Source organism: Mus musculus, chromosome 17 (assembly GCF_000001635.26).
Source record: "Mus musculus strain C57BL/6J chromosome 17, GRCm38.p6 C57BL/6J".
In the NCBI taxonomy this organism is placed as follows: domain Eukaryota; kingdom Metazoa; phylum Chordata; class Mammalia; order Rodentia; family Muridae; genus Mus; species Mus musculus.
The window spans coordinates 21,871,060-21,888,203 of NC_000083.6; the positions used below are offsets into that span (position 1 = coordinate 21,871,060).

The 17,144-nt window shown below is 38.0% G+C and overlaps 1 protein-coding gene across 6 annotated transcripts in view; it reads right to left on the minus strand.

Annotated features, from left to right (window-relative positions):
* Window positions 1-7,847: 7,847 nt before the first annotated feature.
* Zfp995 (zinc finger protein 995) overlaps window positions 7,848-17,144 on the minus strand; it is a 31,179-nt gene continuing 21,882 nt past the window's right edge. For 4 of the 6 annotated variants that reach the window (XM_030250039.1, XM_030250041.1, XM_030250040.1 and 1 more), the window contains 3 exons: window positions 16,252-16,299; window positions 10,899-11,025; window positions 7,848-10,035 (listed from right to left, as the gene is read on the minus strand). In XM_030250039.1, coding sequence (XP_030105899.1) covers window positions 8,879-10,035; window positions 10,899-11,025; window positions 16,252-16,281 — 1,314 coding nt within the window. In that variant the 5' untranslated portion in view covers window positions 16,282-16,299 and the 3' untranslated portion in view covers window positions 7,848-8,878. The remainder of the gene's footprint in view (window positions 10,036-10,898; window positions 11,026-16,251; window positions 16,300-17,144) is intronic. The other 2 variants (XM_030250042.1, NM_001256493.1) reach the window with 2 other exon arrangements.

Here is a 17,144-nt window from a genome sequence, read left to right on the forward strand (position 1 = left end):
CCAGGAGTCTACTTTGATTTAATCAAATTAGGGTCTCTTTATTATGATCTCAAATTTTGACTTACTCACTGCTGAAACTGACACACAGGACAGTTTGGTGAAGAAACCCCCGAACCCTCTTTGGGACAAGGTTTTATAGGAAATGGGAGCAAGTGAAGGGATGTCCAGTCTGGCAAGCATCTAATAGAATGACTCCTGTAAGACAACTGGTGGGTGCTCTGAAACAAGACCATGAACTATCACAAATGGTCTGAAAGTTTATCTGAAATAGTCAGACTAATCTTTGATTGACTGTTGCTTGGAAGTAGCTAGGAAATAACTCTGGGATATAGGGCAAGGGTGAGTCATCGGGTCCTTTCTGGTACTTGGGTGTGACTTGGGTTCAGCTGCAGGTCAAATTCTCAGGATTTTTTTTTTTAAGATGGAGTCCATTCCCAAAATAGAGTAGGTGTGGCCTCTCATACCCCTTTTTTTCTGGTAACTAGAAGGCCCAATCATGGGACTTCCTGAAGCTCATAACCTTTGTTATGAAGGGACTGTTAGTGACTTTTAATTATCATAAGCTGAATAGCCTTAAGTCCTTTTATATCAGTGTGTATTGTTTCTCCCAGTATATTTTAATGTTTCCTTTGTAACACCATGGAAGTTATCTAGGTGTCAGTAACTAATCCCATGAAAACAGCTAGTAACAGAGCTATGTCTTTATGACTCAGTTAATTTAAACCTGAATATATTGGTGACCTGAAAGGACTGGACTTATATTCTAGAGGGGGTCAAGTTTATCATCATCCAGTCCTCATGGTATCCCTGAGTCATGGGTAGGGGGTCTCATCAATGGAAGACAGGTGGGAGACTGAGTTTCCTCCTGGGGTCTTCTTCAACTGCAAGTGGGTATGGGGTGGATTCATGCTGCAACCCTGTCAACCTTCAGGTTGGTGGATGTGGTCAAGATGATAACATGGAGAACTTTTGATTGAGGCTCTAATGACCCCTGGCTGGAGGGGAACCTTTTTCATAGAGAACAAGAGGTTTAAGCCAAACATGTTTAGGAGTCCATTGAACACCTTTGAGATCATATAGCAATTGACAATATTCGAACTCAGCAATGACCTCTGCCTGTATGTTAATAACAATGCGGGAGGAAGTATCCTGAACATGATTTTAAAAAGGGTGAGTCCTGTGGGACCTCGAAAGGTACCACAGTCCTTGGTTGAGCTAAGGCTAAAAGCCCTAGAGACCCTCAAGAGATTGTAGGAGATTTTCTTGCTCCCAGGTACCAGGCCCCTGTAAATAGCCACATCCCCCCCCACTGATGGAATTATGGCCATCAGTCATGTAAGGGCAATGCCCCAAGCCCCTCCTGTTGTAGAGAATGTGACCTATGGTCACTTAGGCTCAAGGCATATCTCAATTTTAATGAGGTACCTAAAGGCCTGCAGGGCTTAGCCAATAAACTTTCCCTCCCAGACATTCCTCCCTGCAAAACTTCAGGCCCACCCTGAGAGGAGAGGTATGGTTTTACACATCAACTTTCTGTCATAACAATACACGATTTGGAACCATGGACTGCCTCTTTTCATCGAGATCTGCCGTGGGGAGTCATGGAGACAGCTTTTGCCTACAAAGCTGCTTTCTAATCTCCATAGAGGGCATCTCTAGACTCTCAGTCACGATTGTCACTAAGCCCAAGCCCAAGCCTGCTGCTATCAAGCCAAGGACTATTACCACAGCCAGAGTGGCGCCCCCCTTCCAGGCTCAATCTAGATCTAGCCTGCAGGCCCCCACTCCATTCTTAGCTGTTCTGCAGCTTCCAGTGGCAGCCCTGTGAAGTTAGAGCCTGAGAACCAGAGGACCCCAGCTTCCTTGCAGACCCAGGGACCCCTAAACCAGCGCTAACTGTCCAGCACATCAGACTACATCTTCCCACCCTTAGAGTGGTGCTTCACTATGGTGATAGTGTGGGGTAAGCATGGTCAACTCCCATGTCCCGCCTCCCTGAGTGGCTGTGCCCTGTGGCAGAGTGAACAAGGGACCCACAACCTTCATACCTGGTAGAGAGCAAAGAGGAGAGTTACTCAGTCATCACCAGTCTCCTAGGTCAATATAGTTAAGGTCTCTTTTAGGGTCCTGTTTATCTTTTCTACTTGTCCTGAGTTCTGGGATCCATATGTATAATAAACAAGCAGCTATTGATGGCTTTGATTTTTGAACATGATGAAAGATGAATTACAGGAGTCAGGTTACCTGGGACCAGGGCATGATGGTCCATGAGACCTCTCCAGTAATTTTATTCAAAACCAAAGAGAGGAGAGTGATGATATCTAGTAGCCATGAGAAACATCAGTATGACTGCGGGGGCAGTCTTTGAATAGTACCTAGTCAGTAGTGCAATGGTCTCACCTGATGTGTAGGGATGAGAAACAGGCTTATTGAACCATAACATTGGAACAATTAATTGTTCTGTTCCTTTGAAGAGAGACACACCTCATATGCTCTTGTATTTACCCATTAGAAATCTGATGAACTTGAGAATATATGAACTGGAAATAATCAGAGTATTTTGTTGTTGTTTTGTTCATTGTATGGGTACCAAGAAGAATCATCTGCTAGAGGATTGATATTATGGATTGTTTGCAATGATGGTCCTCATGCTATTGATGCAATTACAAACATCTACATTTTAAATTCATACATGCATATTAACCACCCTGTGCATGGAACTGTGGTGTTGGCGTGGCTTCCCTGCCTCCAGAATATGCATCACTGTTTTTTCAGGTTAGAGTTTTGGGCTCCTGGGACACTGTGTGTCTTAAAGTTCCTGAGAAACTGTGGTAGTTCCTCAGGAAGGGAAGCCTTCAGAACATTTTGGGTTCCTCTGTATGTTCTTTTAGAAGTCAAAGTGTGAAACCTTGACAAAACAGTTTGTGCAGACATTACCTTTTGTACCCTTTAAACTTTGTAAATATCACTGCATCCTGGTACCTACAACTATATTGATCCTGGCATTTGCCACTATATTCCATTTCTGATAAGGGTATAAAAAGTTTGATTGTTCTCAATAAAATTGTCATAGACTCAGTCTTGCTATTACCCCATGAAACCAAGCCTGGTTCAATTTCTAACCCACTGTATCAAGAAACTTTGAACAAATAAATAAGTGTGTGCCTTTTACCTATATTCCATCACCAAAATAATCAAGAAAGTGCCTTTGCCTTTAGGACTGGGCATTCCCAGAGAGCTGTTAGGAAACTAGTCCTATGAGGAATTAGTGCAGATATAAATGATTCAGAAAATACACATTATTCAATACACAGTAATTGTTTTTAACAATAATATTTGCAAAGTAACTTTGCGTATTAATATTCTATCATAACAAGTGCCCTCGATAATGTAAACACAGCATTCTGAAATGTGTCATTATATGTTGCATTCTTTTGATACTTATTTATTTATTTATTTATTCATTCATTCATTCATTCATCCATTTATTTCTTTTTTAAGACAGGGTCTCACTGTAACTCTGGTCTGGACACAAAGTCCCAGAGATTCACCTGCCTCCGACTTCCAAGTAGTGGGATTAAAAGCATGTATTACCATATTTGGATTTACATGATGACTTATGTTTATTTATTTTTTTCTTTGTGGGAAAACCTTTATTTGTTAAATATTTATGGCATGCATAGGTAGGAATTCATATTGAATTTGAAAGCTATGGATATAATACAATGTGAGAAAGTTGCTATTTCTTATCTTTTCTTATATTTACAAATTTTCTGACTTCTTTGTGTTACACCTTAGCATCTGAAATAGCACAGAATGTATGCATGTTGTGGGAGGATATCGTGACACATTTTTACAGTTAGGAATTTTCTATCAATGAGAACTAAATTAGAAATCATCTATTAAATAATATCACTCAACTATATGGGAATCAAAGACTCTAATTATCTTTTCTCATCTTGCTCCAACAAAAGCACTGTTCTCATAAATGAATGGCCAAATTGGCTCAATGTTATTGTTTGGTCTTGGTTTTATTTTGTTAGATAACTGTATCACTCTGTTGCCCTGTCTAGCACAGAAGTCACCATAAAGGTGAAACCTGATCTTACAGTGGATTTGTCTGCCTCAGCCTCCTGAATGCAGTGATTAAGGCAGTGAATCTATATGCTGGCTCATACACATACATTTAATTTCAGGATTTGATGACAGTTTTGTGGCATCGATTGCTACTCTATCTGGGCTAATGAACCTAAATTAGAAGACAGTGGAAACTTCAGTTTGTAGACTTTCTCTTAACAATACTGAGAATGCAAGCACTAGGACAGACTGGTGATGTCAGTGTTAGGTATTTTATGAACACAATCCCTTCTGCTTGATGACATTTATATCATTATCTAACTACTCACAGATTTCCAAAGGCTTGGGAAATTTGTAAAGTGGTGTACAATGAAAGGCATATCACCTTCTATCCATCAAATACCTCACCATATAAGTCACATGTTCATTGTTGAAATATTGGTGATTTGTTATCTGTGCTGTAGTATTGAAGAGTAAGCACTTGATGCTTACTTTTACAATAGTAAAGATAACAAGAAAAATTGAAGGACTCATATAGTTAGGAAAGAGTTAAAAGTGCCCTGCAGTAGATTCAAATTCTATGGTGTGAAAGTGTTAGCTACACACTATGGCTATGCTCAACATTGCAGTATGTGTTTTCTCCATCAAGAAGATAGAAATAGCAAATGACCGAATGGGAAAATTCAATTAAAACATCTGAATCGTGGGAAACATTACTGAAGAGTTGGGAAAATATGAAAGCTACAGGATTTGGAGTTAATTTTGGTAAACCATAATGTCATTTATATTGCATTTTGAATCATGAATACATGACAGCCTGGTCAACCACACAAAACCAACCCCAAAACATACATGAAACAAGAGGTGGAATAAAATCTGGAGACCCAGAGATTGGACAGAGAATGATGGGTGTGAAATGGTTCAAGGTCTCTGGAAAGCTCCATTTGAAAAAGACATTTTCTCTTGAAAATACAAGAGGTAGAACAGAGGCATTAGAAAGTAGGGATGAAAATAAACTCACAGAGCTTTGAAATAGCAAAAAAAAATCTTGCCAAAATATTTTTCTGTAATATTATTATTTTTTGATGTATATATTAATGTTACATCCCAATATTAGAAACCTACTCCTCCTAGTAACTCCTAACACAGATCTGTCCTCCTTTCATCCCTTCTCACTCACATACTCATTATGCGCCACCCCCCACCCCCTACCCCCCCACCCCACACCCGCACTTCCAGTCACTGCTTTCCTAAACCCAATAGGCACATCCTCTCCCATTAAGGACAGACAAGGCAGGCCCATTTAGAGGAATGGGACAAACAGTCAGGCAGTCAACAGATTCAGGAACACCAGTTGTTGGACCAAGCTGCACATCTGTTACATATGTCAGGGGGCCTAGGTCCAGCCCATGTTAGCTCTTTGGTTGGTGGCTCAGTCTCTAGGAGCCACAAAGGGTTCAGGTTATTTGACTTTGTTAGTCTTCCTGTCAGTTTCCATAACCTTCAATCCTCACCCAGTTGTCCATAAGAGTTCCCGAACTCCATCTAATGTTTATCTGTGGGTCTCTGAATCTCTTTCCATTGGCTGCTGGGTAGCGCCTCTCAGAGGACAGTTATGGTTGGATCCTGTAGGCAGGGACAACCCCATGGGGGACCTGCATGAAGACCAAGCTATGCATCTGCTACATATTTGCGGGGACCTAGGTCCAGCCTGGGCTCATTCTTTGGTTGGTGGTTCACTTCCTGGGAACCCACAATGGTCCAGGTTAATTGCGTTGGTATTCTTGTAGAATCTCTGTCTTCTTTGGGTCCCTCAATTCTTCCCCCCAACTTTTGCATAAAACAAACGTCCACTGTTTGGCTGTGTATCTGCATCTGTTACAGACAGCTGCTGGATAGAGTCTCTCAGAGAAAAATTATGCTAGGCTCCCATCTGCAAGCATTTAATCATGTCAAAGATTGAAGCTTGCCCATGGGATGGGTTTCCAATTGGACTAGCTATTGACTGGCCATTCTTTCAGTCTCTGGGTCCAAAGATTGTGAAAGGGATGGTGTCATTACTCTTCTACTGGGGGTCCTGCCTGGCTACTTGAAGTTGCCTCTTCAGGTTTGTGTCCCCACTGTTAGGCATCTTGGCTAAGGGCACCCACATTGACTACTGGGAATCTTCACCATTCCCAGGACTCTGGGACTTCCTAGAGATTCCTTCACTTCCAACCTCTCCACCTCCAGCAACTGCAGATTTCCATTCATTCTCCTGGCTCTCTCTAGTCTGTCCTCACACCTTATCCTGACTCTCCATTCCCCTCCCCATCCCCTCTTTCAAGCAGTTTCCTCCCTCCCTCTGCCTCCTATGACTATTTTATTCCCCCTTCTAATATATATTAAAATATTCTTCCTTGGACCTTCTTTCTTGTTTAACTTCTTTGCGTCTGTGAGATATATCATGGGTATTTTGTACTTGGTGGGTAGTATTCACTTATCACTGAGTATATAACAAGCATGCCATTTTGGGACTGTGTTATATCACACAGGGTATTTTCTAGTTCCTTTCACTTGTAGTCTGAATTTATTATCAATATTCTAAGACTTTTTGGCCTGGCCAAACGACTTTCGGTTCTTTCTTTTAGTTCTTCAAAATGACTTTTTAGGACACTTTGGGAGTTTTAAACTTTACTTGAACATGTACCTCATCTATTCTTCATAGGTTAGCTCTTTAAGGCTTCATGGTGTCATGGTATTTGTAGGAATGGAGTCACATCTGAAATTAAGATGAAGATACTACCTGAGTAATGCCAGTAATTCGGTTTTGTTTCAGGATGAATGTTCTGGGATGTGTATGGTATTAGCATGCTGGAAATTACTTAACAAAGTAAACTCAAATCTAATTCATTACTTGATGCATATAGAAATGAGTGTTAAAGTACAATAGGACAGAAGGACTCGACAATGGTTTGTAGTATTTGCCCATGGATACCTTTGTTCTGAGGGTTGAATTCAAGGAAGAGAGCAGCATTATTGCTCAGGCTCCCAAGGCATCTACATTCTGTCTGTGGGGAGCCATTTTAACTGGAACTAATACAACTATGGCAGAAAGCTTTAAACACTGAATAAAATCTTCCCTAATTTATTTAACAAAAATGGATTCTCTTTAGAACCCTGGCTCCAACTCTCCTAATTCTACATCACTTTCATATAATTTAAAGTACTCTTATGCAAGCAGACTCATGTGGAGACAAAAGAATGGTGTCTCACTCCTGAGACCACTGAAAATACATTTTCTTATGGTTTTTAACAACCCTTCTGAGACGTTCATTCCACCTATTAAGGTGTGGCTACCCAAGGTTTAAAAACATTTCTCTAATATTCATTTTATGTTACAAGTTTACAGACAATAATAATGGGTTCAGCGAACAACAATATGAACTAACCAGTACCCCGGAGCTCTTGTCTCTAGCTGCATATGTATCAAAAGATGGCCTAGTCGGCCATCACTGCAAAGAGAGGCCCATTGGACTTGCAAACTTTATATGCCCCAGTACAGGGGAACGCCAGGGCCAAAAAGGGGGAGTGGGTGGGAAGGGAATGGGGGGGGTGGGTATGGGGGGGCTTTTGGGATAGCATTGAAAATGTAAATGAGGAAAATACCTAATAAAAAATTATTTAAAAAAAACAATGGGTTCAGCACACTTTTGCCAGAAACATTTTCTTGGGAGATGCCACATATATATTCATCTACCCATCCCAAGTGGAAAATGGAAACAACGAAGTTCAACTTGTTAAACCAATGAGATTTATTGGAATTACATACAGGACTTAGGGGAAGCAGTTAGCAAAATGAGAGCACAAGGGACTCAAAGACAATTGCTATCCTGAAACTTAAAACCAGCATATAATGCAGATAATGAATACTAGACATTGGGAGCAAACCACATATCTGTAGGCACCTCTACAGGATAAAAAGCATCCTATCTTTGTAGCTCAGTTTGTCAAATCCTCTTTTTAGAAGTATAATTTGAGTATGTTCATTTGAGTTAAACATACAGAATGCTGTCAGTTTCATTAGCTATTTTGAGGCATGTATTTCACAGCTTCTCTTTGAAATAGATCATTTCAGTCTCTAGGAAAGCTTACACAACTCCATATTCTTCTAGCTTCTCCATCATGACATATTTGAAAGTGAACAAGTAAAAACTTTTAATGAAAGATTTCCTTCATTGTCGCATTTTCAGCTTCTCTCAGCATAAACACTGGGTAGTTCCTAAGATTTGAGGATTATTTAAATGTGTTCCCAACTTCCTCACACATATAATAATTCTCTAGTGTGGAGCTTCAAGTGTTGCAAACAATACCGCTTGGATAACGCACATGCCATTTTTTTTTCCAGTGGACACTTTTTTCTGAATATAAATAACCAGGTATTTTCTTAGGTCTGAAATTTGGGTAAAGTCCTTTCCTTATATATCACATTCATAAGTTTTTTTTTTTTTTATCCTGGATGCATTCTTTGATGTATTTTAAGTGGTGAACCAACAGTAAAGGATTTGAACATTTACTATACTTATAAGTTCCTTCTCCTATATGTAGTCTCTGATGAATTCTAAGATGATCTTCCTTGGAAACAGATTTTTCTCATTCTCTTCATTTGTGAAGGTGTCTACTGTGTGCATTCTCTGATAAGAGCTAATATTGTTTCTGGCTAAAGCATTTGTCACATTCAGTATATTTGTAAGGCTTCTCTCCTGTATGAATTCTCAAATGAAGATGACGATTGAATTTTTGGGTAAAGCACATGTCACATTCACATTTGTAAGGTTCTTTCTCCTGTATGAATTCTCTGATGTTTTCTAAGATCTCCTTTATAGGAAAAGCATTTGTCACATTCACTACATTTGTAAGGTTTCTCTCCTGTATGAACTCTCTGGTGGACATTAAGACTGCCTTTTTGGGTAAAGAATTTGTCACACTCACTACATTTGTAAGGTTTCTCTCCTGTATGAATTCTCTGATGAATACTAAGACTGCCTTTGTGGGAAAAGTATTTTTCACATTCACTACATTTGTAAGGCTTCTCTCCTGTATGAATTCTCTGATGACTTCTAAGGCTGCTTTTGTACCTAAAGCATTTGTCACATTCATTACATTTGTAAGGTTTCTCTCCTGTATGAATTCTCTCATGTCTTCTAAGATCACCAACTTGAATAAAACATTTCTCACATTCACTACATTTGTAAGGTTTCTTGCCTGTATGATACATCTGATGAATACTAAGACTGCCTTTTTGGGTAAAGGATTTGCCACATTCACTACATTTGTAAGGTTTCTCTCCTGTATGAATTCTCTGATGTTTTCTAAACCAGCATTTCTGGGCAAAACATTTGGAACATTCACTACATTTGTAAGGTTCCTTGCCTGTATGATACATCTGATGAATACTAAGACTGCCTTTTTGCGTAAAGGATTTGTCACATTCACTACATTTGTAAGGTTTCTCTCCTGTATGAATTCTCTGATGTTTTCTAAACCAGCATTTCTGGGCAAAACATTTGGCACATTCACTACATTTGTAAGGTTTCTTTCCACTTTTGGTTTGTTTCAACATGAGGACTTCTTTAGATTCAAAAACCTTATCAAGCTTTGTACCATTGTATTCTTTCTTTCCTATGTTGATTCCTTGATTTAGACTAATGGTAGAGCACAAATTTAAACAGTTTGCATGGTTTTTATATTTGCAAGTTAATCTGTTGTTTTCAGTTTCATGTCTGCTTAGGTTTGATGATTCAACAGATGTAGCCCTGAGGTTAGTTTTAGAAGGTGTACTTTCAGTGGATTCATGAATGATTTTGCCAAGCTCATGACATTCATAAGATTTCACTTGGATATTTACATGCTCGTGGACAATATGCTGTAGGTCTTGATCCAACATGTCCTCAAATTTAGGACACATGCAATGATTCTCTGAAAAAAAAAATGCATTTAGAGATGACAGGGATTAGTGGATGAGTAAGACAAAATGTCATGTTTCCTGAAGTTTTCTAATGTAAATTAGTGATTCTCAAGGATGGAACTCTCAAAAGTGGACTTTCTTGTTTCACAATCATTACATGGATACTTAGAACAATCTCAAAATTCATGCATCAAATGACAGGAAACAATAGCCTTCTATTTCTTATTTACCACTATGCTTGGCAGAAAGTAAAAAGAATAGGTGATGTAGAAGTAAAGGACTTTGAGAATGGACCTCCCTGAATGACCATGTAAAGAAAGTTTCTCTATTTTCTTGTTTATGTTTTGTGATCGAGTAACAAAGTATAGCTTGGGTCAGCTAGGAATTCATTATGTAATCCACATTGGCATGGAACTCATGATGTAAAAGCCATGCTGTACCAGGACTAAACATAGAAACCACAAGTCAAAAACTAAATAAATAAGTAACAACAAAATTCACACAAGCAACAGCTCTTTCTCTATTTAGAACTTTCCTGATTTTAAAAATTCATAAACAACTGAAGACTTTAATGAAACAGTAAAATTACTACAGTTGTAGCAATATATTTTCTTGCTCTGACTATTCAGTGGTTTTTATATTTTGAAGTTTTGATTAAAAGTAGATACTATGTTTTGAGAGATTACACAGAATATAATACTGGATCCTCTTCCAAAGAATGAAGAGAAATGTAAAGGAAAAGCAATGAAGACCTTCTGTTGGTAACCAGGATTTCCTTTATTCTGGGAGTCTTTAGATATGTCAGAGGGTTTATATAAGCCAATAGTAGGTAAATTCAAAGAATGAGTCAGGAATTCTACAAAAATATTCTTACCCACAAAAAATAGATTGTTATAATTCTCCAACATCACATCCATGTACAATGCCCTCTGAGCACAGTCAAGACATTCCCATTCCTCCTGTGAGAAGTCCACAGCCACATCCTTGAATGTTATCTGAGTCTGTAATAGAAAATTACCTGTTCATCATATGCTGCTGGACAAAAGTGTTTTCCTAGATAGAAACGACCAAAAGAATAAGAGGCACATTGTGATAAAAATGAGTCATGGGAAATTTTTGAGGACAAACAACATCTTCTAGAAGTGCTATAGACATGTATCAGAAGTTAAGCATTGTTGCTTTATGAGACAATGCATAGGATGACATACTATACTGAGTCCATTCCTAAGGTCTCTCTCCTTCATGAATTTTCTGGTGTTTCCTAAGACCTTAGCAACAGATAAAGATGCCACTATTACTTCATTTGGAAATTTGTGTCCAGTTGGGATTCTATAATTCTAAATTGTTTCCAAGCACACACACAAACTACACAGCAAACTTTTATTTCTAATCCTTCAAAATCTAATACTGTCTTCTGAACTCAACGAGATGGAGTAAAACATAGCAACATATGCATACATCAGGGAAATGTACCAATATACATAAAAGAAAACTGAAATTTAATTTTTAAAAAGGATGTTACTTATAAGAGTTATAGTCTATTGTACTCTCATTTTTTCTGGAACACGATTACATGAGGGAGTCATAAACAGCAAACTTTCAGGTAATATAACATACACATGTGAGGTCCACATGGAAGAATGTACCATTATGAAGTATGGGTTTCTATCAAACAGAATCCCAGTGTCACATCACAGATGGTCAAGTTACAAGGAGTAAAACTGTGCTTCTAAATTCTACAGCTGTCAGCCTTGCTCAACTATGAACACTGTATCACTCTTGTCTTCAGCTGGGTCTCACCTGACTCTATTCTAAAATGCTTAGGTGCAATGCAGCCTAGGTGCAATGCTGTACTCTTTCTAGAACAAAGAGGTAGAATGTGAATGCAGAATTGTCAGATAAATTAAGAACCACAGTTTTTTTTTAAACTGAAAGTGTAATATCAGTAAACCATTCAACAGTCCAAAGGACACACAGATTCAAGTACTTTGTAAAGCTATTTTATGAAACTATATCCATAACAATAAAGATGTAAAAGAAAAACAGATTTAGACAGATTTAAAATTATTTAAAATTTTCTCTAAGTTGACATATGTAATACCGATAATAACAATTTGATAACTTCCATATGGTCTTTTAATACAGAATAATTAGACATGTATGTATAAATAAATGGTATATGTGATGATACACTCAGATGAAGTAGAATAATTTTTTTTATCAAATTGTGTTTTGAAATTGAGAGAATTATACTAAATCTTTTATTTTTATTTTTTTTATATTTATTTATTTATTTATTTATTTATTTATTTATTTATCTATATTAGATATTTTCTTTACATACATTTCAAATGCTATCCCGAAAGTTCCCTATAACCTCCCTCAATTCTGCACCCCTACCCACCGACTCCCGCTTCTTGACCCTGGCATTCCCCTTTATTGGGGCATATAAAGTTTGCAATACCTAGGGGCCTCTCTTCCCAGTGATGGCCGACTAGGCCATCTTTTGCTACATATGCAGCTAGAAACATAAGCTCTGGGGATACTGGTTAGTTCATATTGTTGTTCCACCTATAGGGTTGCAGACCCCTTTAGCTCCTTGGGTGCTTTCTCTAGCTTCTCCATTGGGGGCCCTGTGTTCCATCTTATAGATGACTGTGAGCATCCACTTCTGTACTTGCCAGGCACTTGCAAAGCCTCATACAAGACAGCTATACCAGGGTCCCTTCATCAAAATCTTGCTGGCATATGCAATAGTGTCTGGGTTTGGTGGCTGATTATGGGATGGATCCCTGGGTAGGGTAGTCTCTGGATAGTCCATTCTTTCGTCTTAGCTCCAAACTTTGTCTCTGTAACTCCTTACATGGGTATTTTGTTCCCTATTCTAAGGAGGAATGATGTATCCACCCATTGGTCGTCCCTCTTCTTGATTGTCTTGTGTTTTGCAAATTGTATCTTGGGTGTTCTATGTTTCTGGGCTAATATCCACTTATCTAATGACTTCTTTTGTGATTGGATTACCTCACTAAGGTAATCTGTGTGTCCTCACAAACAAATCAATGTTACGGTCAGAGAAAGCTACATATTCCTTCCATCATCTGTGCCTCTATAGAGTTGAAATATTTACTGTTAGGATTCAAGACAGTGATTATATTCTAATTCTACTTCCCCATAAACTCTACTCATCCATATATCCATATCCTCCAGGTACTTCCATTTGTCCAAGAATTTCATAAATCCATTGTTTTTAATTGCTGAGTAGTACTTCATTGTGTTAATGTACCAAAAATGTGTCTATTCTTCTGTTGAGGGACATCTGGGTTCTTTCCAGCTTCTGGCTATTATAAATAAGGCTGCTATGAACATAGTGGAACAGGTGTTAATATTACCCATTGGAACTTCTTCTGGGTATATGCCAAGGAGAGGTATTACTGGATCTTCCGGTAGTATTATGTCCAGTTTTCTGAGGAACCTCCAGACTGACTACCAGAGTGGTTGTACAAGCTTCCAATTGCACCAGCAGTGGAGAAGTGTTTCTCTTTCTCCACATCCTTGCCAGCAACTGCTGTCACCTAAATTTTGAATCTTAGCCATTCTGACTGGTGTGAGGTGGAATCTCAGGGTTGTTTTGGTTTGCATTTCCCTGATGATAAAGGATGTTGAACATTTTTTCAGATGCTTCTCAGCCATTCGATATTACTCAGTTGGGAATTCTTTGTTTATCTCTGTACCCCATTTTTGATGGGGTTATTTGAATTTCTGGAGTTCAGCTTCTTGAGCTCTTTGTATATATTGGATATTAGTCCCTTTTCATATTTAGGGTTGGTAAAAATCCTTTCCCAATCTGTTGGTGACCTTTTGTCTTATTGACTGTGTCTTTTGCCTTACAGAAGCTTTGCAATTTTATGAGGTCCCATTTTTCAATTCTTGATCTTATCGTGCAAGCCATTGCTGTTCTGTTTAAGAATTTTTCCCCTGTGCCCATATCTTTGAGGCTTTTTCCTACTTTCTCCTCTATTAATTTCAGTGTCTCTGGTCTTATGTGGAGGTCTTTGATCCACTTAGAATTGAGCTTTGTACAAGGAGATAAGAATGGATCAATTCGCATTCTTCTATGTGGTAACTGCCAGTTGTGCCAACACCATTTGTTGAAAATGCTGTCTTTTTTCCACTGGATGGTTTTAGCTCCCTTGTGAAAGATCAAATGACTATAGGATGTGTGGATTCATTTCTAGGTCTTCAATTCTATTCCATTGATCTACCTGTCTGTCATTGTATCAGTACCATGTAGTTTTTATCACAATTTGTTCTGTAGTACAGCTTGATGTCAGGCATAGTGATCTTTATTGTTCTTTTATTGTCGAGAATAGTTTTTGCTGCACTAAGTTTTTTTTTTTTCAGATGAATTTGCAAATTGCCCTTTCTATCTCAGTGAAGAATTGAGTTGGAATTTTGATGGGGATTGCATTGACTCTATAGATTGCTTTTGGCAGGATAGCCATGCCGATCCATGAGCATGGGATATCTTTCCATCTTCTGACATCTTCCTCAATTTCTTTCTCCAGAGACTTGAAGTTCTTATCATACAGATCTTTCACTTCCTTAGTTAGAGTCACACCATGGTATTTTGTATTATTTGTGACTACTGTGAAGGGTATTGTTTGCCTAATTTCTTTCTCAGTCTATTTATCCTTTGTGTAGAGAAAGGCTATTGACTTATTTGAGTCAATTTCAAATCCAGCTACTGCACTAAAGCTGTTTATCAGGCTTAGGAGTTCTCTGGTGGAATTTTTGGGGTCACTTTTATATACTATCATATCATCTGCAAATAGTGATATTTTGACTTCTTTCTTTTCAATTTGAATCCCCTTGATGTCCTTTTGTTGTCTGATTGCTCTGGCTAGAACTTCAAGTACTATATTGAATAGGTAGGGCGAAAGTGGGTAGCCTTGTCTAGTCCCTGATTTTACTGGGATTACTTTTAAACACATTATTGCTAATAAGAGTGACTTTTCTGAAAACTTACATCATCTAGTTTTAACTTTCTTTTCCTTCCTTTCTACACACATTGCTGCTAACTAGCATGGCTGTCTTCAGTGTCAAGAGACTGATGCTGAATTCAGGATTTCACAGGCATGTCACTCACTATACATAAAAACATACAGACGACCACTTATATACTTAAACACTTAAATAAAACATTATTGTAAAGAAGCAGTGCCATAACTCCTCAGAGTTTTTCCCTATGCAATACATAGCTTGGAAGAGAGGGAAAACATATCAATATGGTGGATGGAGCATTCTTCCCATTTAAGAAAAAAGAGAACAAATTAAGAGGAACATTCATTCATGATTGAAATTACATGGCTTATAGGAAGTAATAAGGTAATACTCCAAGAAAAATCCTACTAATATATTCTATAAATAAAAAGGTACACACAGTAGTGCTTACACTACTTCTAAAAAATGAAACAAAGGAGAAAAAGAAAATATTCATCTGTATATTGAGAACTGACCACACTGAGCACTGTGCAGCCTCTTAGAGACAAACAGATTTCATTTGTCACCAGTGATCACTGTGTAACACGAAATGCCAAAAAGAGATGCCAGAATACTGCAATCTGCATGTCCTCACAAACACATCAATGTTACGGTCAGGGAAAGCTACATATTCCTTCCATCATCTGTGCCTCTATGGAGTTGAAATATTTACTGTTAGGATTCAAGACAGTGAATATATTCTAATTCTACTTCCCCATAAACTCTACTCATCCATATATTGCTCCGTGATGTCAGCGACCATGTATTTGAAGATCTACATTCAGAAAGATGTTTCTAGAAACCTTACTATTCTTGCAATGCAACTTATGTAGCATCTGAGACCTCCCCTCCCCACTAATATAAAAGGGCACCAATGTAGAAATTAGTCATCAAATTATTATTTGAGCATCATCTACAATACTTTCTCTACCAGAACTGCAGGTCTTCATTCCTTGGAAATTTATGTTCTCATAGTATAAAATCCAGTGAAAATAGAACAGCACAAGGCTGTGCTTGTCCCATTTGAAGTGAAAGATCTAAAGGCTTAATTTTGACCATTGGTGAGGAACAAAGATAAATTAAAGAAGCCAAACACTTTTGGCAGCATTACCAGAGGTAGAGAACTAAAGTTTCAAATGGTTTAAATAATAAGAGGAATTTTTAAGAAATGTAGACAGGACACTGACCTGAGGAGCATTTATGAGAGAAGCATTCATTCTTTTTGTTACTCTCACCTGAAAAATTAAAAGTGAAAATAAATACACCTCCGTTATGAACAATGCTAAACCATATAAAAAAACATAAAAATGAAAATGATACCAGAAAACTTGTCAACATTCCTACAGAAAGGAGAACATGGAATGATATATTTAATGTGGCAAGGAAAATGAATACAATCTGAGGCCTTTTTCTAACCTCAGCAGGCAGCAGGCACAAACAGAGCACAGAAACACTTGCTATAAAACACTACTACTCAGAGTGATTACTTTCAAGGAAACTTTCAAGGACTAGAGTCATAGGCAAATGGCTAGTGGGGACTAACATGGATGCTGAGCATTAAATAGAGGTTCATTAGTCATCACACTAGAACACAATATTTGATCCTTTGGTCACATTTCATGTCATTCTACGTTGCAGATACAGTACATGTTTTCCATGTGTGTCCTGCTGTCCTGCTGTACAGACACAGATTCAATCCATCAAATATCATGTTTTGGGTTTTTTTTCCCAAACTGATAAATCATCTTCAGGTCGAGTTACAGCCACTTCCATCATCATCTAAGAAGGCATTACATTGTTCCTGAGGTAAAATTCATCTTTCCAATAACTCTTCCTTTCAATGTGGAATTCTTTTCTAAATTGCATGCACACCTTTGTTGGGGAATATTGATTACTAAAATGTATGTGAATGCATTTATAAGAAGGATATTACAAAGCAGGACACACCTGTCTTTAAATGGACTGTCCATGTGTTAAATGTTCTAAGCCAGTGGCTCTAGGCCTTTCTAATGCTGAAACCTTTTAATACAGTACAAGGAACTCATGAATTAATGTATGTACATGTAGTAGGCCTATCTGT